At 44.7% G+C, this 26,477-nt stretch overlaps 1 protein-coding gene across 2 annotated transcripts in view; it reads right to left on the reverse strand.

Moving 5' to 3' along the window:
* The window catches only part of SHLD1 (shieldin complex subunit 1), a 95,506-nt gene that overhangs the window by 38,700 nt on the left and 30,329 nt on the right, over positions 1–26,477 (reverse strand). The window contains exons 6-8 of one of the 2 annotated variants that reach the window (XM_052784264.1): positions 21,931–22,172; positions 21,253–21,367; positions 17,939–18,108 (exon numbers count right to left, since the gene is read on the reverse strand). In XM_052784264.1, the coding sequence (XP_052640224.1) occupies positions 17,939–18,101 (163 nt within the window). In that variant the 5' untranslated portion in view covers positions 18,102–18,108; positions 21,253–21,367; positions 21,931–22,172. Of the gene's footprint in view, positions 1–17,938; positions 18,109–21,252; positions 21,368–21,930; positions 22,173–26,477 lie in introns of those variants that run through there. The other variant, XM_052784265.1, reaches the window with a different exon arrangement.

Here is a 26,477-nt window from a genome sequence, read left to right on the forward strand (position 1 = left end):
GGGTAGGAACAATTTGCGTCCTCTCATAGCAGTAAGTCTGGCCTCTACGCTAAGCAGAGCCCTGAGAGCACAGCAAGGAATACAGCTTCTCATTTCAACAGCGCTGGCATCCCTTTTTTCTCCTCTTCCCTGCCACCAGCCACAGAGGATTCCCCAAGATGTGTTTCTCTGTTGCCAATTCACAGCAGCACCTAAAGCAGCTTCAAAATCAGGGAATAAATTCAGAAGCAGTAAGAGACCATGGCAATCGGGGCAGATGTATCTTGCTTTCTCTTGCTGCACTTCAACAACTGTCAGTGCAGAGCCTTTTGGGTCCAATAAACTCTAGATCATTTTTCTAGCACATAGTCACATTATATGTCTGAGAAAAGGTTTGAATGATAGAGACGTGTAGTGAAAGCCTCCTGGTGAAAAGGAGAAAGTCAGGCTGTGCATAAATGATCATTGGTGTAACGGATGCCCAAAAGCAGTTGAACTTCATACAGAGAATTTAGGTCTCTGAAGGTCCTCCAAGGTGTTTTGTGTAACAGGACAGGTGAATCTGACAAATTTCAAGGCAAAACCCCTACATTTAGAATCAGATCAGGAGAAAAAAGAAGGGTAAAAATCTTGCTAATAGAGTAATGAAGAAACATCCTTCATTACTGTACAAGTTCACTGCTTAGGCCATGGAGGTACTTCATACAGGCTCATATACCTTATCTCAGTGACATTCAGACACACTCAGGAGATACCAGTAATTCAGCACACAGTGCTCTGGCATATGTTACTTACATAAGCTATCCCTATAAGCTCATAATAAAAGAACGTTCTCTGATTATTTATTTATGCAGCTCCAGGGGACTGTTTGCTATCTCAGCAGCAACTATGATGAATTACATAAAAGCATCGTCACAGTGGAAGGAACACTTGTGTACAAACATGCTCAACATGTGGCATGATGCAAACCACTGTCTTTCCCCGGACTGCAACAGAGGGCAAAGCTTCTCAGTGCAAGCAGCAAGGCTAGGTGCAGGGCAGGTGAAACATGCATCCACCAGAGGCACACACTTGAGAAAATCAAGCAGAAATGAAAGCCACTGCCAGAAAACCAGCGTATTTAAAAGAACAAACATGGAAACTAGAGGTTTTAAAGAGACTTGAAGAGTGACATTTCTTATCTATGCGTTGTATCACCACAATATCAAATTGCCCTCTAAACTACAAACACTGTTCACAGCTGGACTGGAGGTGATACGCTCCAGAGCATCTGATTAGATGTGTGAATCTCAGGGTCTACTGGAAGCTCTGTAGCATTGTCACCTGGGTTCTCTGCCTTAGGTATAGCTGCATTTCAGGCAGATGCAGCTATACCGCTTTCCCAAAAGCTCAAGCTAACCTGGGTGACCCATACAGTGCCATGCTAGGAAAGAAATATCCTCACGGGCTGGCACAGGATGGCCTCAGTATGGCCTTCCAAGTGAATTTGCCCTTTGTCATTGTTCTGTCCTAGACAGACATCCTTCATGATTTAAACTGGGATTTTAAGCCATTTTCACAGATCTTTACCACCCACCCATAAGTGATGCAGCTGACAAGCTGAGACACCAAGGCACACTCTGCAGACAGCAGGGAAGGGTAATGCTGGTTTTACATAACAAAGTCATCACAGTCATTTCCTGTTTTGCCATTGCTGGCAGCTCAACACATATATATATGTCTTGGGTCATTTTTGCAGTATCTGCATGTCGTGGTTTAACCCCAGCCAGCAACTAAACACCACGCAGCCGCTCACTCACTCCCCCCCACCCAGTGGGATGGGGGAGAAAATCGGGAAAAGAAGCAAAACCCATGGGTTGAGATAAGAACGGTTTAATAGAACAGAAAAGAAGAAACTAATAATGATAATGATAACACTAATAAAATGACAACAGCAATAATGAAAGGATTGGAATGTACAAATGATGCGCAGTGCAATTGCTCACCACCCGCTGACCAACACCCAGCCAGTCCCCGAGCAGCGAAAACCCTGCCCCCCACTTCCCCGTTCCTATACTGGATGGGACGTCACATGGTATGGAATACACCATTGGCCAGTTTGGGTCAGGTGCCCTGGCTGTGTCCTGTGCCAACTTCTTGTGCCCCTCCAGCTTTCTCACTGGCTGGGCATGAGAAGCTGAAAAATCCTTGACTTTAGTCTAAACACTACTGAGCAACAACTGAAAACATGAGTGTTATCAACATTCTTCGCTCTGAACTCAAAACATAGCACTGTACCAGCTACTAGGAAGACAGTTAACTCTATCCCAGCTGAAACCAGGACACTGCACTACAACAAGACCATAATGCCAAGCTGCAAAGAGCAGCCTTATGATACAAGAAAGGAACGAATGTCTTGGGAGCTCCACACAAAAGAATCTAACAGTGATGAAAAGATGCAATGAACAAGTGTCCAGGTAACAGGAACACTTAGAAGTCAAGCTTCTATACAGCTTTCCCCAGTTATTTCAATTACGTAAGGATTCATGGCATGCATTTTCATTTTTCTTCACGGAAAAATAAAGTATTCTGTGGAGATGTTTCAGCTGTACAGCAGTTCTTGCACTCCAAAGTGACTGGAAACATTCATGCAGCATGTTTCACAGCTGCTATTACTGTATTATTGTAGCACTTTATTATGAGAACGCATACCCTGACTTACAGGCCTCATGATTGCTTTGTAGCTTCTCCTCTCCAGCTGTTAAGGAAAATTGGAGTTTCACTGAAACTGCTTCCTACAAAAGATGCTTCTCTTCCTTAAAAGCAGAACTAAAAATGGGACAAGTCTAACCTGGACACCCTACAGCAGGGTCTGCAGGAGCTACAGTGCAATCCCTTTGTGTTCCCATTCTCCTCTGTGGTCTTTGCCCTTGGTGTAACTCTCATGTATGTGAATCTTCTAATGCAAACTTCCTGCATGATTTTAAAGCTAAAAATACACCCTAGAGGTTTTGGTCTTTTTTAAAAAAAGAAACCAAATCTTTTTCTCCACAGTAGTAGAGAAAGTGAACTTCTTTCTTTGCCTCTCAATGTTTCAAACATAGAGCACTCGCTGCTCAGACACACATTGAAATCTGGTTCATATTATCCTTGTTTAGACATACACCAGCATGAAAAACCCAACCCAACTTTTACAGGAACACAGCATTGCAAGAGGGATGGAGCACTTGCTGGATTCCACATCAGAAAGAAGAGATGAAGGGAACCAGACATTCAGTCTGCTGTGGGGAGGGGACAGCTCCCAATCCAGCACAAGAGTAGATTTGGAAGGATGCATTCATCTCCAGGACCTGCTCTCAGGTGTCACAGCCTCTGTACGTCAGATAATGGGGAAAACCTGTCAAAGCTTTGGTGTTGTAAAGAGGGGTCACTTTATGAAATCCTCTCCTATGGGCCTCTGAAGAGAGATTCTCAAAGTTGGGAAACAACACAGCAGAGAACGAAAGTCTGTCTCCCTGCAGCATGGGCCTCCTCCAGACTCTGCAAAGAAGCCTGGGAAAAAAAAGATGATTGTGTCCTTCTGCTGCACACAAGTGGCACCCAAATTCACTGCTACATGAGGAAAGAAGAGGACATTCTCCCAGCCCTCTGCACTTTGCTTGGTGAAATACTGTTTGGATACCTGGATCCAAGTAACATGAACACACTAATCAATAGTCACTTCTCAATAGTCACTTCTCAACGTTAAGAAGTGCAACTATAAAGGGTTATCTAGGAATTCAGCACATAAAAATGTAACTGGTCTGAAAAAGAGGAAATGTACTGCAGTTAAAATGGTAACCCAAGGTGACGGGTAAAGACAGAATGTTGCCCAGCTCCCACACACATGTAAAATATTCTCTCCATCGCTGCCATTGCTATCTGTCTTCCCGTGCCCTTTCAGCCCCACAATTACATCAGTGATTGTTCCTAGAGCTCCCCAGCTTCGGAATAATGACAAAATTAATCAAAACCTATTAGCTAGAGAATAAGTAACTCATTTTGCACAGGCTTCCTGGCCTCTCCCTCACCCTCACAGACACTTTAATTTCCTCTTTTCCACTCCTGAATCCTGCACTTTCATTCAACCCATATCCTTTCTATTGGCACTTCAGCACCCTTGCACAGAGCCACAATATTGCTGAGGGAACAGAGCTGGGCAATGAAGTAGACAAGGATCTCCGTAAGAGCTGCCTGTGCTTTCGATTCTAATAATGTAAAGTGGCTCCTGCTGCTTGCACAAAGCCAGCACCTGAGTGAGAAGTAGGTGGTAAAACAGTCCCTGGGCAAGATCAAGCCGATGAGTCAAAACAAGGCATTTATCTCTTCTATAAGAATACTACAGCTTTGCACTAAAATGACTGTCACAGGAAAATAAGAATGTCTAATCCCTGTCTCCCTGCCTGTGACAAGCCAGAGGCTCACGTCATGGCAGGCCAGACTCCACTGCTCTGGAGCATTCAGTAATCCCTTGCAGCCATACTCAGAAGCATGGAAGAGCACCAACACCAGGGTGTGAAACTGGTATGACAGGCATTAGTGCATTTTGGAGTCATGCTCTTGAAAGACTAGACAAGGAATGATATTTACTTGCTGCAATGTCATCCTATGCAATGGCTTCCACACTGGCTACCCAGAGACATAACAGATGCCACACAGACCTGTTAACACAGCCCTTCCCTGAAGATTCTGGAGCCCAACTAAAGACAATTTATAGACAAATTTGTTTCAGATGGGAGCTCAGTGTAGTGAAGGCAGCCATCCCGAGTGGACCTTTGTTTTACAGGTGACTATTAACTTCAGCAAACACTCTGCTCCCTCCAGCAGCACCAGTTGACTGCCAACATCTGGCATCCAGTTGCTCCAGGACAGATCCACCTCCACTGATGACTCCGAGGGGTAAGGAACAGAGCTAATGTTTTTGAAAAAGCTGAGTAGGGCTACAAAAGAAAGCTTCAAGCACAGAAGAAACTTTGCACTACATACACGATAAAAACCTATTTATGGAATGGGGAAGCCCAGGGAAGCACCCATTAAGGAGAAGCCCAAAGCAAGGATCAGCTTTTCAGCCATGTCTGCACTGTATTTTGCAGCTTTACAGAGCCAGTAGCATCTGACTACCCAAAGACACCCCCATCCCAACCTGATATCAGTCTGTATCTTGGCCAGTAAGAATTCTTGAGGTCTTCTTGTACTATCTTAGAAATTCTTATTTGTCCCTATAATATTTAATGGCATTGTGGTGGTTACAAATGATGGCTGAAAGGCACAGGCTTTATAGAGTTGAAAGCTGTCTATCATTCCTCTGTACAACAGGTACTTGAATGGTTTCTGTTCCCAATCTACAATTTTGCATCTCGAAGGAGTCCAAAGCTGCACTTCAGAGGATGGAAAATGATTCATAAAGAACTGAACAAAGTCTTGTTCTCTGTCATTTATTTACAGAATTTAATTCCTTCTTATTTAAACAGCTAATGCTCACTAAGATAAAACAGCATTGGCGTAAGTATGTACAAAACTGTTGTGGACACATATTTAGCTAATGGTCGCAAAAGTATTCCAGACGCCTTTAGAAGGCCTTGAACAGAATAAACAAGAAGACAAAAAAAGAAAGATGCCAATTAGAAGAACACAGGTGCACATTCCAAGATAAAGGGAACTTGGCACGAAGAACCTCAATTCGGCAGTTTATCTTAACCAATTAGGCTGAGACAAGTTTCACATGTTTTAGTTAGTATAACCAATTGTGTCCTATGTTTAGGCGTGTGTACAGAGTTAGTATAACCAATTGTGTCCTATGTTTATGCACGTGGACAGAGATAGTATAACCAATTATATTTTAGCTTTTGGCGCGTGGACAGCTGATGTTTAGCTTGACAAGGTATATAAGCACGCTATTTGGGCAATAAAGGGAGAACAACTTTAACCATATCGGTGTCCGGTTGTTACTCGGCTCACGTCTCCAGATGGTTCCCTGCAACACAAAACTGCCTCACAGCCACCTTAGGACCAATTGCCATAATGACATTACTGCAGTCTGAATTAGATCAGGTCACAGCAATGGACAAGCACTGATAGCTATGATGAGAGAAATAAAAGCCCAGGTTGGAATGACATTTTAGATAAAGATAAGGATGAAGTGGCCCACAGGGACTCTTACACCACAGCTGCAGGGCAAAGTGAGATTAAAAGACCACAGTCCCACTGGTGGGCAGACACAGGTCTACATACCTATTACAGATCCCACTGTCTGGCACTGACGTGCGCCAATAGCATGGCTGTTATTACCAGCAAATGAACTAGGACCCTCTCACACCAGACAACTGGTAAAAGATTAATGAGATCTAAAATGGATATATATTGTTTCTATATGGCATGTGTGCACTTTTTAGAGCTTTATGATATTCTATAGCTAACAGCCAGACTGCTGTCATCAGTGTAAAGTAAAGCATTCATAGTTTGTCATGTCCAGTAGATGGAGCTTTAAGAAAAGCTACAAATGCATCTGTTATAGTAATGAAATTAGCTATATGGCATCTTGAAAGCAGGTATGAGCTTTTGCGCAGCCTCCTTTTTGAAATGACCACCAACAACGGTTTGTTATGACATTTTATATAGATGTGCAGATTCCCCTCCTCACTCAACATTGAGTAAATCCCTGCACTGGCTACTGAAGTAGGATCACATTTATTTTCCTGAACCTGACTCATAGGCCTGTCTGACCTTTTTAAATCACTAAAACACTGTCTTCACATTTTAGTTTTGCCATTTCGAGACTAAGCCAAACCCTTGAGCCTTATAACCAGGAAAGACCAGAAAACCACCTTGGAAAATACAAGGACTACAAGCACAGCAAACATCAAAGGCAGATGCAGAGCAAACATTTTACTGAAAACTGTGCCAGCAGGGTTTTGGAAATAAAGCCAATAAAAACCATGAAGTTTCCTGAAATAAAAGTCCAGCAATAACAGTTGATTTAGGGAACATGTTGAAGACTCAGCACACAGCACAGGGTGGGAGGATAGCATTTAGAACTTCTAGTGTTTCATTACAGGCTGACAGAGTAAATATTTCCATGCTGCTTCAAGGACCATCTACTGAAAGGTCTGTATACTTTTAAGGATAAAAAGGACCACATTACCCAGAATCCACAGCAAGTAGGTGGCTGTATGCAGTCAATGGCAACACGTGGGGGAAAAAAACACCACCACAATTTAGCATAGAATAGGAAACAAGGCAGTGAAAATACAAAAGCAAGGAATATCATATGGGAAGGAAAGAAGACAACAAAGCATGTGAACAGACTGCAGTGAACAAAAAGACAATTAAAAAAGCAGAAGACAACTCTGACCTACCTGCAGGGATCCTACACTTATATTACTAGGTAGTAAGAGACCTTTCAAGAGAGCACCTTTTCAGGACCATTGTACTAGACCAGGCATAGTTCAGTGCCCAGCAAAGAAAGACTTCCCTTCCCCTAGTACAGGTACCAAATTGGGGAGAAAAAGAGAGAAAAAGAAAAAATCTAGCAAAACAATGCACAAAGAACTAAAAGCAAGGACAGACTGCTCTGAGCCATGTCACAGACATTGCACTGGGCATGGTTCTTGTCCCCACATCTCTTGAAGATCATTGACAAGCTAGAAGGGACACACAGAAGGATAGTCTAAAGCTGCCTAAAGTCTTGGAATGGCTTTTCTTTGAGATAAAAATAAAATACACCAGGTTTCTTTAGCCTGGAATAATACAACAGGGAGAATGTGTAAGATGTCTGTAAGACCACAAATGGCTTTGAGAAAGAAACAGCAGTGATCATACACTGTTCCTTAGCCTGCAGGAACTCAGGAGATTCAGGGGATCAAAGGAAGCAAAAGATGCAAAACAAAGCCAGTGGTTCTCCAGTCCCACTCCCACATCGAGAGAGAGAGAGAGGTCCAAAATCAGTTAGACAAATTCCTGGAAGGATCATTCATCAGGAGCTAGTGACACAGTGGTATGCCATCTATGGCTCCTAAACCAGAAGTCCTGGTAGCTAAAGGCTTGCAGGGACGGGATCACTTCTGCTTGTACTGCTCATAAATATCCCTGTTGCTGATGTCAAGTTACCACTCAAGCAATCTTAACTCTGACCCACTTAGGGCATTCTCATACTACCCTGTCCTGCATTTTTCTTCTTTGGAGATGCTTCCTGTTGTATTGTGTGTCAGTTTGAACTGACAAAACCACTGAAATCCAAAGTTCATTTGTGTGAGGCCTTGTCAATCAGACTCTGTCACTTCAAGTCTCCTGGCAAGGTGGCTCAGTATTTGCAAATGAGGACCTGAAGCATTTAAGAGAAATCTCCACAAAGTGAATGGTGTCTGAAAAAATAAAATAATCTGACACATTTTTGCACACAGGAAAACAAAACCTCACTAAAAATCTTTCAGCAATGTAAGGGATGCAGCAGCATACATTCAGTTAGTAAGCCTTGCTACGTATAAGCACATTTGGCAACTCAACATCCAGGCTCTAGATTATATAGTACACATACACACATATAGCAACTCTGCATCATCTTCACAACGTATGGACTTTGCATTTAAAATGAAAAATAACCTAAAGAATTATGAGCTACTTCAGAAACACGTCTTGTTCTCAATAGTGAACAGGACGAACGTGTTCTCTGATTCATGGCTTAATGGTTCAACTGGGAGTATTTACTGTTCCTTACTCTGAACCTTGTTTTACCTTCTCTGACCAAACAAGGACTAAATAAACTTCCTTCAAAAGTTTAAAACAACAGGTTCTTTGTACCTGGGTCAGACAGGTACAAGGTGCTGCTGGGCTTTGTTATCCCAGAAGGAAGCTGGAGATTTCATTGTCCTCGGTATAGCAGATAGCTATGCAGCACAGTGTGGTCACTGCCCCATGGAGCTCATCAGCCATGCGAGTGAGACGCACAGAGCCCACAGGTACAAGAAACAGAGACCACAGCTGTCAAGAGCTGTCATGGTTTAACCCCAGCCAGCAACTAAGCACCAAACAGCTGCTCACTCACTTCCCCTCCACCCAGTGGGATGGGGGAGAGTATCAGGAAAAAAGAGTAAAACGCATGGGTTGAGATAAGAACAGTTCAACAGAACAGAAAGGAGGAAACTAGTACTGGTAACAATAACAATAATAAAATGACAGTAATAATAAAAGGATTGGAATATACAAAACAAGTGATGCACAATGCAATTGCTCACCACTTGCTGACCGATGCCCAGTTAGTTCCTGAGCAGCGATCCCCCCAGGCCAACTCCCCCCCAGTTTATATACTGGGCATGATGTCACATAGTATGGAATAGCCCTTGGGCCAATTTAGGTCAGCTGCCCTGGCTGTGGCCCCTCCCAACTTCTTGTGCCCCTCCAGCCTTCTTGCTGGCTGGGCATGAGAAGCTGAAAAATCCTTGACCTACTATACACACTACTTAGCAACAACTGGAAACATCAGTGTGTTATCAACATTCTTCTCATACTGAATCCAAGACATAACACTATACCAGCTACTAGAAAGAAAATTAACTCTATTCCAGCTCAAACCAGGACAAGACCCATGCCCAAGATCAGAGAGCAGACCAGCAGCAGTCAATGCAACTGATTTGACAGGAAAAGGACTGTAAGAAGGTGGGATAAAAGCAGAATTTGGCTTTGAACAAACACATTCAGTCTCGAATGTGTGGCATATTTGTTTGCCTCCATTCATTAACTGGTACAGAAATCCTAGGTATATCATCACCCTTTAAATACCTGGCAACATCTTTGCAGAATGGTGATTTCAGGAAAAGAAAAAGATCATCTCTGGAAGTCTGGCTCAGATCACAGATCTAATCTGTTCTTTGCTATTAGATTTCACCTGAACTACTTCCTGGGTAAGAAACTGGCAAATCTTAAAGTGCATGCATCTTCAGCCACAAGATTTCCCCCCTTCCCCATCAGGACTTAGCATTAAATATTAGAAAGCAGGTATGTTTTGCTAGCTTGAAGAAAAGTATCTATGCAATGCACAGAAAGTTTTCAGTCCTGCAGGGAGCTGAGCAGCCAACTCTGTGGACAGTCAGTGGAAGCACAGTCACTCAGCACTTTCCAGGGCTGTGCTCTACAGACCCAAACCAGTATTAGCTGGCATCAGCAAGGAGCTCTGGATCAGTCCCCAGCTGTGAAAGTTACTGTCCAGTACCAGAAACAAAAACTTCATCTCTGTCATGCTTATTAGAGCTGGAGAAGCTCTAAATCCAGCACCAGAACACATGCATACATATATCATTAAAAACAACCCGCAAACCAATACCCCCATTACCTTCCACAGATACTTAGCCTGTTGCACTTACTAACAAAAGATGACTCATTAAGCAATGGCAATTTGTTACAGGTAAGACCCACTCCTAAATCTACCATGCAGATGAGCCAATAGCTCCTAGCTCTACAGTAATCATGCAGTAGTTCTCAGTACAAGGCTACAGCATCCAGTTACAAATTTGATAGACAACTGCTTAGGACTGGCTTTAGGGAGGAAACAAAACTCCTGCCAATATTTAGAACCATTTAGAAACATTTAGAAACTTAAAACATTTAGAACAATTTAGAAACCACTTCACTGTTTAAAGTTTGAGGGGCGCATCCCGAATTGGAAATCAACCCATTCTGTTTCTGCCTCTACACAGAGGGGCTAGCAAGGGTTTAATTAGCCTATACTCTCAATTAAAAACAATGAATGAAAGGAAACAATGGTCATGGTCCCCCAAAGTCACCCTCAAATATACAAATTCCAAGTTCTGTACTGTGTCAGCACTTTTTAAGGATTTGGGGATAACATGCAGAACACGTATAATGCTCCTTTCCATGTTGAAAGCTTGGTAATTAGATACAGCTGAAACTCTGTGCCTAGTGAGAGCGAGCCTACCAAATCCTCTTTTTCTGGGGAAAAAATATGAGCTGTGTAGCAGAAGAAAACTCACTCTGAGCAGAAGATGCAACTCCAAACAAGTCAATACAAACCAGACTACAGCACACAGTTGCGCTGCATGATTGTTCCCCAGCACCTCCGAGAGACAAACTCCCAAGCTCTCCTTTACACACAGAATGGCAGAATCCGATCAGACAACATCAGTGCATAAGAGCAACTCCTTGTCTTTGTTACTGAAGCATTTCCTCTGGACTTGTTTTCTAATTTTTAATGGTTTAGTACAAACTGTTCATTTTCATAGAACACAGAGGTACTCTGAAGCATTAAAGTCTAAAAGGCAAGTCACGGGTCTCAGTTTTTTCCATTACTCATGTAAGTATAGTGCTCTAATTCTCCTTAAAATAGTATTAGTCTTCTTCCTCAGATTGTGAAGAATAAAACACCGTCTTTTTCTCTTCCAGGAGTTATTTTTGGCTGGATGCTTTATGTAACACATTCCTGAAAAATTAATTTACAGAAGATGTAAGACCTTCAGTGACTCAGTGGTGCCGAGTGCTTTATTTTTTGTGTCGTGTTGTCTCCCTCTACTCCTTTTACGTAAGGTAGCATGAATTCCACTTTGCAGCTTCATTCAATATTAAACACAACTGGGCCACCAAGAGACTCTTGGAAAGTTAATGCTGCCAAACTCACCACAACCATGTAGTTACCTGACCCAAGGGCCAGCCCACAACTTCAGTGGAGCTGCATAAATTCAAGCCCACTGAGTGTCTACCCCACTGGATCACAACATCTATACAAAATTATTAGGATTTGAAACATTTCACCTTTTTTCTCCTATTGAGGAGACTAGAGTATTAAGAAAAATCTAGTATTTTGATCATATTTGAGAGTGTACTTGGTTAAAAATCATCAATAAAAAAATATACATTCACTCGAAAATAGGTGCTTCTTTGCTTTTGATAAGCTAAACAAATCACCTGCCTTGAAAAATAAGTGGATGTTTATACCGGTATCAGGGATAAAAAAGAAAGTTGCTACAACAAGAACTTTTGGAAAGGCTAAAAAAATTACAGTTGCATCCAAAAACCGTATAATATAACCAAGCTTTAAAGACTCTTCATTTCCATAACAAAATCAGATCCCAGCATGGCTGTAATTGTAACAGACAGAAGCAGGAAGGCTATTCCCAGACAAAAACAAATACTTCACAAACAGGCAACATTAGCCACCTTATGCCAAGATCCATGCAGTAAACAATGAGCAGCCAACACTCCTCAGAAGTATTCCCACATCAGCCTTGGGGACCGTTTAGCATCTTTTCTCAACAGCAGTAAACTGACACAGGACTGAGCTCAGTACAGTGACATACATTCCCACCACCAGCTGAAAAAAAAAAAAAATAAAATCACCAGCCCTCTAAGTTCTGAGCATGCAAGGCTGGTGGCATCAGAAACGGGTAACATTGCTCACTAGAGGGCAGCAGGAAACAAACCAATAAAAATGTACTAATTCCCAAAAAAGGGGCCATGACCTTCATCAAGGCCAAGGCAGTTATGCACAGGTCATCTGCCTTAAAAAAAACCAATTAATTCTGACGGTGTTTGGGTGAAGTGGGTTTGCAAGTGGGAGAGCGTGTTAACTTCCTGCAGTCAAAGGAGACTCTTTGTAACAGCACAAAGCACCTTTGCACAGCACCCTCCACCTCCACATCCAGCCAAAAAGTAAAATATTCTTAGGGTGATCTGTATCTTTTTGGTAAAGGGAGACTCTCAGAAGTTTCTGTACCTAACCATGGCAGCCTGGAGTGCAGGTACAAGTCCTTTTTAGCTCAGCTTTGTCTCAGTCTGGAAGTGATTTAAAATATCACATGTGTTTTGGATTTACAAAGTTAGATAGACCTCTTAAATGAGACTACACATAAAGGTCTTTAGCCTTCAGGTTGTCTTCAGCATGGCCAGACAAAAAGCCATTTTGGAAATTTCGCAACTTTTGGTAGCAGTGGTAGCTCAGATGGACAAGCTATAATTTTGATACCAAGTAATGAATTAATACACTGAGCTCTGGACTGAACTGCAACTCCAAGCACCCATCAAGTGCCAGCCCTGAAAGGCTGCTGCTGACAAGTACAGCCTGCTCCTTTCTTTTTCAGCTTCTATGTCAGCACCTGTGCACAACTCCCATACAGAAAAAGCACAAACCATGCCAGACGTCTTCAGTAAACACAACACACTCCTGAAAAAGATTATGCAACTCCTGACAGGCAAGTGGACACAGTGAACAGGAGAAAGCATTTAAGGACAAGTTAGAACACATGCAAGTTAGAACATTAGCATGACTCCTCAATTGCTAATAAAAGACATAGCAACCCACGGCAAAACTAGGCATGTAACTTTACTGGGTATATGTAGCGATTTTTTCAGAGGAATCCAAATTGCCTATAGAACTGAAGGCTGTGTTAACAGGTTGGAAATCTCTGTTTTGTTTAACACACATACTTGGTTGACTGAAAACCCAGAAAGCAATCAGAACAGTCCAAAAATCATGATGGCTTTTATTTTTAAACTGGGATAATCTTGTGATCAGGTGTCCTCTAGATTCGAGTGGCAATTTCAGCAGCAGTGCTGCGGCCCAGACCCACTGATTACCTGGTGCCAGTGAGTCTCCAGTGAAATGGTTCTGCTCCATTTCCCCCATCTCTCATGACTTGTTCCAAACGGACTGTTTTTGAAGGAAGCCTACAAAAACCACGACTGATCAAAAAGAACCTACAGCCTGGCTCCCGACAAGGGAAAAGTGACTAACACTACTTTTTCCAGAAACCACCATTCTGGAAAGACTGTAACCCCATCTGAAAAACAGGACACGTTGCAGACTGCTGTATCTTGCCATATACCTGTGCTGCTGCCAGAAAGAGCAGCGGTCCCTGTCTCATCCACACAAATATTCACGTGGCTGCCCAGCAAGCTGGGCCAATTCCCTGAGGTGACTCCTCATGTGGCCACCTGAGCAGCAGTGCTAAGGATGGAGCAGGAATAAGAAGCATGGTCAGGGGTAGCCTGGGATTCTCGCTGCGTTAGAGAGGTCAGGGCAGTCCATGGAAAATAACCAAAGGTAAGCCTGGGCTCAAACCTGAAGCAAATTGCAGGAACAGAAGTAGTGCTCTTGGAGAGGCAACTAAAGGTTGAACACCTCTACCCTCCCAAACTGGCTTTTATTATTTATTTTTTTAAATAAGCTAGCCAGCTTTTAGATACACACAGGCCTCTCCAATCACACAGTGAACTCTGTCTTCCCTCACCACCCCATCTCTCCAGCATCATCCTTCCTCTCCTACTGTCATCTTTCCTCTACTTTCTCTATTCCTGTGACACTACATTTTCCATGCACTTTCCTCTTCCGCTGGGTGACCCTGTCTACCCATCCATTCTCCTAAGGACACAGCTTTTTAAGTTCTTTTCATTACAATGAAAAAGCAATTAAGGGAGAAGCTAGGGGACAGAGAGACCCATTCCCCCCAAGATCGCTAGCCCCAGGGAACGGCCACGTAAGCAGATGGGGCTGACCTCTGCCCATGCTTCAAACAGGCAGTCTCCCAAGCAGGGTGCCACAGCTGAGCTTTCAAACGCTGCCCCCAAGCTTGGTTGAATCACTCCAGGGCTGTGCTGGCAAACTCAGCTCTGTCAGACCACGGAGCATAGGCAGAGCCCAGGACCCCGCCTGCAACAATCTGTAGAGCACATCTATAGTCTATTCTCTAACCCTTTTTTAGGCTGCAATTTTTCCAGGCAAAGACTGTGTTTCCACTGTCCCTGGTATGCTCCGGTTCAGTGCCGTACAAGAAAAAGGAACACTGCCAGTGACTTATTTCACTGGAAACAACCTTTATTAGCTGCCTTTCAAATATTAATCCAAATAATTAAGGCTTCCACACACACACCCCCAAGTGCTGCCAAGTAAGAACTTTTGCTGGCAACTTTTCTTAATACAGAGGAAGTAGTAAGGTGTTGCTGCAGCATTGTGCTACTGAGTGATGCAGATTAAAAACACTATAAACAATTAATTATTTTTATTGTTTTCCAGTATGGGGTAAAAAAAAAAAAAGCAGCATACTGAAAGGTCCACTAATCCAATTTAATTTTCTCAGTCTATCACCATGTAAACACTTGAATTCACTATAACAATAAGATATAAGTATGCATGTTTGTTGCAAGAGCAGAACCCTCACTCCCACACAAATCATAAAACCACTCATTTATACATAACTTAGACATTTAGTAGTATTCCCACAGGACTACTGTTTTCTTGCCTAGGGATGTCTGCTTTCAGAAGGCCCTGTTTTCATGGCTAATGGGTACTATCTTCTGCTATTACAAGTGATGGAGCCTCTCTAGGCTAATAAGACCTATTACTAGTGACTCAGGCACTAGGAATACCTCCATATCCATTTCCGACTCCTGAGGCTCAGACAGCATGGTATTTTAGTTAGTCTCAGTCCAGTTCATGTGACAGATGTCAGAAAACACAGCCTGTCCTGTCAGTCTGCTTCTTTCCTAAGGAAGCTGTCACATTCCCAGAGACCTAACAGCCTTTTGGAAATGCTTTTGAATCACTAAGGAAGATCCTCACCCCTAACAAAAATCTTTCAAGTTTGATGAGAAGACTCATCACCCATCCTGCCCAAGCCCCAGGACGCAATCTTCTGCTCATACTGTTGGGTGCAAGCTATAGCCACCCCTGCTCTCCTAATTTATTTTGTGTCACAGCAGCAGTTTACAATGTCTCATGAGAAAACAAACAAGCCAAGGAGCTTCCTTTCCCAAGACATGTTTGACAGAACTTGCTTGTCCAAGAACATCTGACACGGGCAGACTGTTTTTAAAACCATCCTCCTGCCCCTTCTGCCACGCTGACCAAACTCAATGGCTTAGAAAGCTGAAGTTGCATCAAAAAAGAGAGTTTAAGTGAGTATGTGTATTGGTTTGATGCTGTTAAAAGGACAAAGGAACCGAGATGTTCAGAGCATACTTGGTTATTTCACTCCTAGGAGCACAGGGTAAGGAACCATTTTACAGCATGCATCCCACAGTTACTGCCAAGTGGTTTCAGTTGCGAGGGGTCTCTAAAACGAGCGATGAAGGAGAAGGTTCATAGGCCTAATCTGCCCTCCTTAGCACACCTGGAATCCTCACTGACACCAGGGGGTGTTGGAGACAGCAAGGAGGCAGGACCTGGCCTCTCAGCATACCTTGGTACTGAGCTTCAGCTACAGACTCCACACATGCACCCTGAACAACTTGCCCAATGCTGTCATTTGGGTTTAGAGCTGCCTATCTTCGTTTCCACATATGTCACTGCCGCTACGTCTCAGATCAGTCTTAGAACTGCTGAGTAGTCATGCAGTTTTTCTGTGCGCCCCATTCATCAGAGCAATCAAGTCCAGTTGCCCTGAGCCACACTAAACGGTGTTTGAGCAACTAAGCTGCCCTAGACACATTGCAGGAACCACCTCACAGCTCCCAGAATTTCTTCATACCTGTGACATAGGGCTTGTGAAATCTGTGTAGACAAATGTCTTCCAGCCCATCTCACTGTTGAGGAACATCCCCATCCTCCTCTCCCACAACAGCGGAAAAGGCTTGCTCAGGACATTCCTCATAGTGGTCATCACCACTCTTATGCACAAAAAATAAAGCAAAATCTCAAACCAGATACACTATTCCTCTAATGCAATACGGATCATGGAATGTGATGTGTCGTCGTTTAAAGTAGAGGTTACCGTAGAAGATTTGCATCATTAATAACGTAAGACATGTGACTTCCTGGTCTACATAGGAAAAACAAAGCAAGGACTGGTATCTACTGTTTGCAGATTTCATTACAGTTCTGGATGTCCCACAATTAGAGGTGAAGACAACTGCACAGGCCAAGTAGTCAACACCAACAGAGCTAGACTAGTTGGTAGATCCCGCTGCTTATCTGTTTAGCATGCAAAATAGTGGAATTCCCACTGAAAAAACTCACCCGTCAAATTCCAACCTAACTTCTTGGAACTAGGCCAAAGTAAACCACCCAGTGCCAGAGGAAGAATAGGTGCCAAACTCTACTTTTACACTACTTAAGACTCCAAAGCAACCAGAAACGTCATCAGTGATGTTTCACCTGCTCAGGTGCCTTGACAAACTGTCTCCACACATTATTTGCTGATCAGATTTTATTTTCCCCCCACAATATTAAATATAATTACTACAACCTTCAGCCCAGCCAGTATGAATATAAGGCAAGAAGTGCCACTGGGCCAGTACATTTCACTTTCACATTTCCTGCCATATATTTACACTGACTGGGCTGAGGAGTGCAGTAATCAGAATGTACCAGCTATCACTTGATCTTCTCAGATACACCACTACTCCTAAGAATCTGGAGTCGTGGCTGACCTAAAATGCTACTTCTGCAGGAATCAGTCTTTCTTCAAGTGAGGAAACTGCTGTCTCCCAAGAGCTGAACTGAAGCAGTTCTCATCACACTTATTAGCACAAGCAAACATTCACTGTCATAATTTTAAAGTAACGGGCTACAGAGGCCACATCCTGAGCTCATGACTGGAAGATACATGATGAGCACATGAAGAACATAAGGAGAAGTTTAAAAACATTTCTTACTGACTATGGTAATTTGAGACAGTATTTCCTACTGATGTCTGGAGGACTGCTCTGTGGGTTAGTTCAAGTAACTCTCTTCCTCTGAGAACAAACTAAACATGAAGAAACAGTGTTGTCAAAACATTAGCACCTGATAGTATCCTCTGAACTCCTCTCCTGTGTCTCATCAACCCACAGTTCACATTTTATCTGTCCAGCTGGAACAGACTGTAGTTCTGGTAAACTGTGTTTTAAGACAAGGCAGATATGCACCAGCATCAGACTGCAGTTACTCAGTCAAATGACACACTGCCTAAATAGATAATGCACTGGCTAAAGAAAGAGCATGCGGAGAGGCAGAAGCTGTTACCTGTGGGTGGAGAGGGAAAAGTATCCACAGAATGAAAAAGCTCCTCACTGTTTTCAGAGCTGTGTGGAGGCAGAAAGTGCTCTGCTAGGTCACAAACAGACGGTAGGTCCAATATGCTGCTCTCCTCTGAGTGATGACTTGGTGATGTCTCTTTTCCTTCCATAGTCCCACTGCAGAGACACAAATGCGACTGAGCTGGGTTTTTAGAGCATGAAAATCTCAGCAGAAGTCAACACAAATGATCGGGCATTTTAGCACTGCTTTATGAGCTGAGAGAAGCTGTTCTAGCATATTCCTACTTCACTTAAGAAAATAAGAGCAAATTTAAAGATGCAAAGGAAGAACAACAGCAAAACCCATAGACAACAGCCCTCAGCCCTAACTAGGATAACCAGGAGGCCACAACAAATCTGGCTTTTCTAGAGGCTTCCCAGAAGTACAGATTCAGGCCCCAAAACCAGAAAGCTCTGGAGACTATTCCCTTCAGGGTATCTTATGTGTGCAATTTAAAAGGAAACATGTTCTACAGGGTCCCTTTCCACTGATGCTTCTAGAAGTCACAAGTTAAACCCATCCCTCCTGGCTCAGTTGATGAAGTTCATCATGCTCACTAGCAGAAGGAAAGAGCATCTTAAAACTTGGTAGTCTCAATCTCACAGGGATGGCAAGGATTTCCTGGTGTGGAGACACTAGGGCAGCTGTGTTGTATACCCTGTGAACAGCACTTTGGAAAGCTGTGGTTGAAGCATCCCCACATCCCAACACCCTTCTCTTGATCTTTCTCAACCAGTCCACCACTACAGAGGGCAGGAACACATAGCTGGGTGGAGAGCAGGACAGGGCGGGTGCCACCCAGCTCCACATCAAGGGCCACACTGGATGGGCGACTCTTTTGGAGAGGATGAAACTAAAGTGTTCCAGTCCAGCAGTTCCAAGCACAGCCACAGAAGTGTCTGGGGCAGGAGAGGAGTGAAAGGCAAAAACTTGGTGGGGCAGGAGGTCACAGAATGACAGAGAGAGCAAGCAGGAATCCTTGGGCTAAAGCATGATTAGCACTGACTCGTTAAGAGAGGCTCTCAAGGAAAGACACCTGCGAGGAAGGATGCAAAAGAGCCCCAAACACCCTCAGTTTTCACCCGATACCTCAGCCACTAGCCTTTGGCCACCGTGTGTAACTCCTTGTAAGGCAGCTGAGACTCTCCACTAACAGTAAAGGCTCTGAGCAGAGTACTGTTGTACTCCAGCTCATGCCTCTAGCAATACCAAATAGAAGAGGAATTGACCCAGTGTCCTGGTTTGAGCTAGAATAGTTAATTTTCTTTCTAGTAGCTGGTATAGTGTTATGTCTTGGATTCAGTATGAGAAGAATGTTGATAACACACTGATGTTTCCAGTTGTTGCTAAGTAGTGTGTATAGTAGGTCAAGGATTTTTCAGCTTCTCATGCCCAGCCAGCAAGAAGGCTGGAGGGGCACAAGAAGTTGGGAGGGGCCACAGCCAGGGCAGCTGACCTAAATTGGCCCAAGGGCTATTCCATACTATGTGACATCATGCCCAGTATATAAACTGGGGGGGAGTTGGCCTGGGGGGATCGCTGCTCAGGAACTAACTGGGCATCGGTCAGCAAGTGGTGAGCAATTGCATTGTGCATCACTTGTTTTGTATATTCCAATCCTTTTATTATTACTGTCATTTTATTATTGTTATTATTACCAGTACTAGTTTCCTCCTTTCTGTTCTGTTGAACTGTTCTTATCTCAACCCATGCGTTTTACTCTTTTTTCCTGATACTCTCCCCCATCCCACTGGGTGGAGGGGAAGTGAGTGAGCAGCTGTTTGGTGCTTAGTTGCTGGCTGGGGTTAAACCACGACACTCAGTCCTTACTGCAAGGACATATGCCAGAAGGACTTTCAGGCAGGAGCTTCACTTAAACACCCACCAGGCATTGATGATGAGATTGAGTGTGGTAAATGTGAGCTGACATCGTGGTTTTTCACCTCACTCAAGTAACTGATGAAGCTTTTCATGGAAAAAACATGGACAGAACAAGACTGTTTCTTGTGAAATGTGAATTTAGTTCCCAGCTCTTCCAGAGACTCCAGGGGATTTTGTGCAAGTTTCTTCCTTCATCTGTTTTGTCTACTTATATGCAATAAAAAAAAGCAGATTGTGGCTACCTGTGCTGCCCCCTCCACCAGCTGTATCCTTCTGCTATTTTGGTAAAGAGTTATCACTCTTTACAGTGAGAGACAGAAGAACCAGATCCAGTGGTGAGGCAATGGCTTGGGACCCTGCAGGCTCACATTTATCTCCTCTTCTATAAAACTAAGAAGGCAACACACTCTTATCTCAGGGGTATTGTCAGTGAGGAATGTTACAGCCACAGGGGCCGAAGAAATCCCTAGAAGGGATTAGTACTGAAAAATGAAGCAAATACCTCCATGCAGATTTTTTTTAAAAACCACACCATTCCTTAGGTGCTTCTATGTTGAGTAAACTTGTAGCTAAGATTCACCTCTGACCTTTGCAGAATGCTGACTAACTCGCTAATGAACAAAGTGGAGATGTTGGCTGTGATACAGGAGGAGACCAGCTGCCTTGCCTTGGAGGGACAGGCAAGGTCAGAGCATTCACAGAAAGTTTCCAGGAAAAACACGAGTGCAATATTAAAAACAAAACAAAGTATACAACCCTCTGCTGCCCAACAGTCACTTCAGAGAGAAGTTTCTCCTCCATCGCTCTTCATGTCCAGAAACACAGATGATCTCTGTGTAAGGAACACAGGGAAGGAGAAGCTTTCCTCAAATACTGTCTTCATGATTTGTGCTGCTTTTTAAGTATATGAATATTTTAAAAGAACAAAACTGCCTATTTCAGTCCTTGGTTTGGGAAAAAAAAACAAAAAACCACACCAAAAACCCAACCAATGCTATCCCTCCAAGGGCAAGCGGGAGATTATAGCAAGAGGAGCTGCTGCTGTGGCAAGGCTGTCATTAATATGGGCTGCTGTGATCCTGGCCACCTCTGCCAGCTGCCTGTGCCGGCCTCCTTCCTTGTATTGCCACGACAGGGCTAACAACATATGCAGCCAGGTGATGATCAGGTTCAGATAAAACAAATCACCTTTTTAAAAAAAAAAACAAAACAAAAAAACATTTCCCTTGGATCAGCTCCCTCTAGTCCTAACTCAAGTATACAGCAGTCCTACTCCCAAAACTGATGGTGAGACTCGTTTCTGAGGATAAGCAAGACCTCAGCTCAGCCCTGCGCCTTCAGGCACATGAAAGAGACACAATATTATGCCTGTGCCATACCTGGGAACAGCACTGATGCGGAAGCAGTCCACTTGGACAGAGCCCGGGAACAAACAGTCTGTTACTGCTTCAGGATCCCTTCCTCCTTCCTTTGTGGTTTGTCAATCCCAGCTTGCTGGAATGAAACAAACAGGTCAGTTACATGCTTTGCATCAGCTGATTGGGCTGACAGTGTGACCTTTCAAAGCACATATGCCAGCTGATGTCAACAGTCAGTCATCACATAATACCACTGTTTATTGGGTCTGGCACAGAGAAAAGTTTTTTCTAGAAATCAGAAACTGCACATCTAGTAATGCCCTTGAATCTTTTGACAGTAATGGAGACCTCCTGGAAAGGGGCTGGTACACTCTAATATAAAGCCAAGATTTTCTTTACAAGAAGCTGCCAGATGGGCTGCTTATTCAAAACCCGTAAAGCAGAGAAGTGAATTACAGCTGCCATCCTTTCCTCCCTCTTGCGGAGGAGCAGGTATTTCTCCAACAGGTTTATCTAGCAGTGCTTCGACGCCAAACACTGATAGCCTGTGCTGTGTCAAACCTCGACCAGGAAACATGTTTTAAGATAGCTATGTAACTCAGTGTGTGGAGCAAGCCACAGGCCCATGAAACCCAAATCCTGTTTCCCACCCTCTACTACTACCTCATTATTTTCAGTGAGCAACCAGGACAAACATACTTGCAGGGAAAAACTGAATTTTCCTCCAGGTCACCCTTGACTGCCGGCACTGCGCTGCTACCAGGAATTTCACAAATGCATGCCACTGGTCCTACGGAAACACGACAGGTTGGTGGTGTGCCATGGGGTGTGCAATGGGCAGGTGCGAGACGCTGACCTTACCGGCTGCCCTGCTCAACTGGTTCTGGAGGGTGCAGGAGAGGGGGTTCTTCTCCTCTCAGCCTTGTTTTTTGCCCCCTTTCCTGCAGGCAGAGACATGTGTTATTTCAATAACGGCTCCCTTGGCAGCAAAGGGAAACAAGAGCAACATAGACCAGCCCCCCCCAAAAAGCCAGAACCCCCTGCAGCCTTGCCATGGCTGCTGCCTCTGCCCCCCCCACCGCTTTCTGAGGAGAAAAGCAGGCTGCAGCACCCCACGGAGACCAAAACAAAAGGGGAAAGCCAAAAGCATGCCAGGGCTGCCCCGGGCCGGGCCGTACCCCCACAGCCCCCCTCAGGCCTTCCTCCCCGCTGCTGGACGGGAGATGACGGGCCCGGGCAGGGCCCTCCCGCTCCGACGCCGCCGGCCGCCATGTCGACAACGGGCGAGGTGAAGCGGGGAGAGCCATCTTGGCTGCGGGCAGGCGCGGCCGCACGAGCCGCGGGCACGGCGCTGCGGAGTAGGGTTGGGGGGACAGCGAAGCCCACGCTGACACGGACCCGGGCGGCAACGGCAGACGAGGCCCCCCGGAGCCGGCGAGAGCGTCTGCGCGGGCGGTGGGTCCGCCCCTGGGGGCGGCTGGGTCGGGGCCCCCCAGCGGGGCTGCGGGCGGGCTTTGTGCGGGCAGAAATATGGCGGGGGGGGGAGTATCAAAGCTGTTTCCGGTGAGGTTTTCCTCAAAGCACATTTAACTTGGTTTTAATTCTCTGAATTCAGAGGGGAGAGGTTTTGGTGCTACCACCCCTCACCTGGGCGAGGCGAGGCAGAAGCGGGGCTGCCTGCAGTACCACCCCGTGCCTGCACACGGGTTTTGTCTTGGCCTGCTCAGGACTTGGTCGTTTTACACCGCCACTGTATGAGCCCCGACCCAAGGCGCAGCCCTGAAAAGCTCTGAGCAGTGGTGGAGCTCAGGGCTGTGCTGGGTCGGCAAGGGTGGAAACTTCATAGCGGGGCCCGTAGAAAAACTAAACACAATTCTCACCGGGGATGTAAGCAGGTGGGTAGGCTGTGAGTCTTCTTCCTAGGGATGACAGAGCTCATCTACAATAATTCTGATGGAGGTCAAGGAAACGTGAGGCCAGTCATCGGCTGCTGCTTGCCAAGGCTGTCCACGCTCTCCCACATGGCACCGAGGAATTTAAGAGGCAGCATGGTGGAAGTGTCACAAACCCTGCTGGGAAATAGGATACAAACCACGCTGGATTTGGGGCGTACACATCACTTCGGCACATGCCGTGACGGCCACAACAGGCATGGTGACCAAGGACCCCAGCGGCACTCATGGGGGAGTGACACAGACATCCTGACCCTCTTAACAGTGGTGCAGTGAGTGCTCCCGGACACATGCCAGATGCTTTCCCAGCAAAAAGAATATATTGCAGTGCTGCCTGACAGAGTGTGCGTGGCACAGCCAGACATCCTGAGACACTGCCACCGGCGGAGGTCAGGGAGCACCCCCTTTTATTGTCTGGGCAGGCAGGCAGGGAGGAATGCTGCTGGCCAGCCTGCCGGGGAGAAGTGCTGCCAGGGGAGAGCTGGCTATGCTTCTTGGCACACGTGCCACCAGGGAGACTGGGAAGGAGCTGGTATTTTTTTCCAAGAGCCTTTGGACTGCGAAGTTACTGGTGGTAAACTGATGTGTTTAGAAGGAAGTCGTTAAAAGGAAGAAAATAAATTCGAAGTCCTGTGGCTGCCAAAAGGGCTTTGTTTTTCTCCCAGGTGAGCTGGCTCAAGCCGGGGAAGGTTCCCACAGGGAGAGCCTTTGAGTCTGCTTTTCAGGCACAGCAGCTGTGACTCTGCCTTGCACTTACAGCCTCCCTCGAGCCAGGCCTAGGCTTTTGGGGTCACCACACAAGTAGAGATGCAAACCTAGCCACCTCCTGGGCTGTCACTAAACCCAGACACTGCTCTAGTGCCAGGCTACCGCTTGCCATTCACTGTCTGTCCCCAAGAACTACCCATCCCTCGGGGCCGGAGCTGAGCTGGGGAATGCAAAACATCAGTGGACCTGCTTTATTTAGCTATGGAAGCACATGCAATATTACAGCATCCAGAAATCGCACATCTCTGTGATTTTACCCCACTGGATCATCCCACGTCTCTGCCATTAGAAAAACTCTGGCAGTGGGGAACACCGCTGGTAGGTACTGCTGGCTCCTGGAAAAGCAAGGAGCTCCAGCAATCAGAACTGACAAGGAAGCCATAGTGCTTATTAACAAACATCTCCAGCTTACCAGTTTCCATTTGTCATGTTAGGTGGACAACCAATCTTTGAACTTACTTTCATTTCCCTCCTCTTCCTGACCAGAAGGGAGAGGTCCTGTGCCTTCCCGACAGATCAGTGCACTCCCCTGGTCCTCCTGCCATTGTAATCTACACTCTTTACCTTTATTCCTTATGGACTGCATTATCAGCAAAAAGATTACATTTGCCTACAGTATTTAGGGCAAGTCTGTAAGTGCGTACTATGCTCCTTTTTTTTATCAGTGTGTTAATGTTAGCACATAATAAAACTACACCAGCAGCCATGTCTGAAGTTGGTTAAAGTGGAAGGTACACGAAAGCCAGGAAACACAGAATTAAACCCCACACTTGACATTTACCAAATGTCAAACTACTGAGAGTTACACATGGAGAAAAGGAAATACATTTTCTGACTACTGCAGCTCTGTTGCAATGCGAGTTTTCAGAGTGTTGACAGTCTCAGGGCCAGAGTCTTAAGCTGTATGGTTTCATGTCATTGAAGCTAATATGTATCTGCCAACTTACCATTTTAAAAACTTAATGCATAACATGAAGAAAACAAGTCTGTCATCATAAACAGCAGAACTAGCAAGTTTATGTCTTTTCAGTCCTTTCCCACTGTCACACCACAAGGGAGCTACTCTGTCTACTCACTTCCTTCTTTCACAATAGCTAGAAGTGAATTTAGTACAATGAAAACAGAGTAACAGCTGAATAGCTTCTATTCAGCAGGAAGTGCCCAGGGCAGAAGGGATGATAAGGAGACACAAACAAGGTTGATTTTCTCACTGTTGAATTATACGAAGATTGTTCTGTTGTTTAATAGAAATGATTAAACCAAACTTTGTAGTTTGCATACTTAAGTGTTTTGAGTTCACTTCCTCACAATGAACTAGCCCCTTCTTCTCAATACTGAAAGCAAGAAAGAATATCAGTATATTTAAATCTATTATTTGCATGCGTTTTACTTCCCAGCTCTAGAGACTGTTACTAAAATGGATGGAGAATCAGGCTGTACTGGATTCCCATTCTGAAGTTTCCCCAAGTCCTGCAGACAGTGCTTTACTGGCCTCTGCTCTGGAAAAGCCTCTTGCAGTTACCCAGGAATGAGTGTTTTTAGGCTTCAGGCAAGCCAATATGAGAAACAGCTCTTCGAACCCATGAAATGAGAAACTGCAACTTGGCAACTCATCTCCACTCCTTCTAGACTAGTGAGGTTTGCTGGTGGTACTGCAAATAGCAAAGGGCAGAGGAAGGCTGGAAGAAAAGCTCTTTTCCACCACCCCACCACCCCGTAAAAGGTAAGACACCTGGCATTCTCAAGTAACTTGTTGCATGATCATCATCCCTTCACCTATAGCCGTGTCCTTTGTGTGCACACCATAATACAGCATGGAAAGTGCAGCTCAGCTGCAGAGACAAAAGTTATAAAAGCTTCATTATGACAGCAGACACACAAGGAGCACCTCCAAGATCCCTGGTCTAGGTGTATTATCCATCCTGATTCCTACCAAGGCCAGACCTGGGTTAGCATACTTGGGGGAATATACTTGCTTACCTGGAAAAAAAACCCAAATCGTACCTGTGCAACTGCCCCCCCAAAAGGGTTTGGTTGCCCTAAAACTCATTGATTTATGTGTTAGCTGTTCAGATGAAGGGTATTACTAGTCCCTCCACATTTGCTGCAGTTAAGTTTCCAGGACCACATAAAAAGACATTGTGTGTTTCATGTTTTGCCACATCAAAGGCAGTCATTCAAACCAGCAAACCTCCTTCTAAAGGGTCAGTTCCACTTAAACTGAAATAACCCTCTTTGTCATTACTATCTCCAACCAGTGATACCTGCAGGGCTAATGCCTTGCAGAGTTTGGACTGAACTATCACAGAGCACTTACTGCTGATTCAGGTTCCTGGTTAACACTAAGGTCAACGTATAAGCTATCTTACTTGTCCTTCTCATGCATAGTCAAGTAGGCATCTGCCAAGTTACCCCAACCCCATAAAATGTACTCTGGTAACTGTAGTTCTCTGCAAGACAGGTTAAGGTTACGAACAGCAAGCAGTTGTCTACATTACAAAAAGTGGGTCAGCCAGGCATCTGAAA

This window comes from Harpia harpyja, chromosome 4 (assembly GCF_026419915.1).
Source record: "Harpia harpyja isolate bHarHar1 chromosome 4, bHarHar1 primary haplotype, whole genome shotgun sequence".
In the NCBI taxonomy this organism is placed as follows: Eukaryota; Metazoa; Chordata; class Aves; order Accipitriformes; family Accipitridae; genus Harpia; species Harpia harpyja.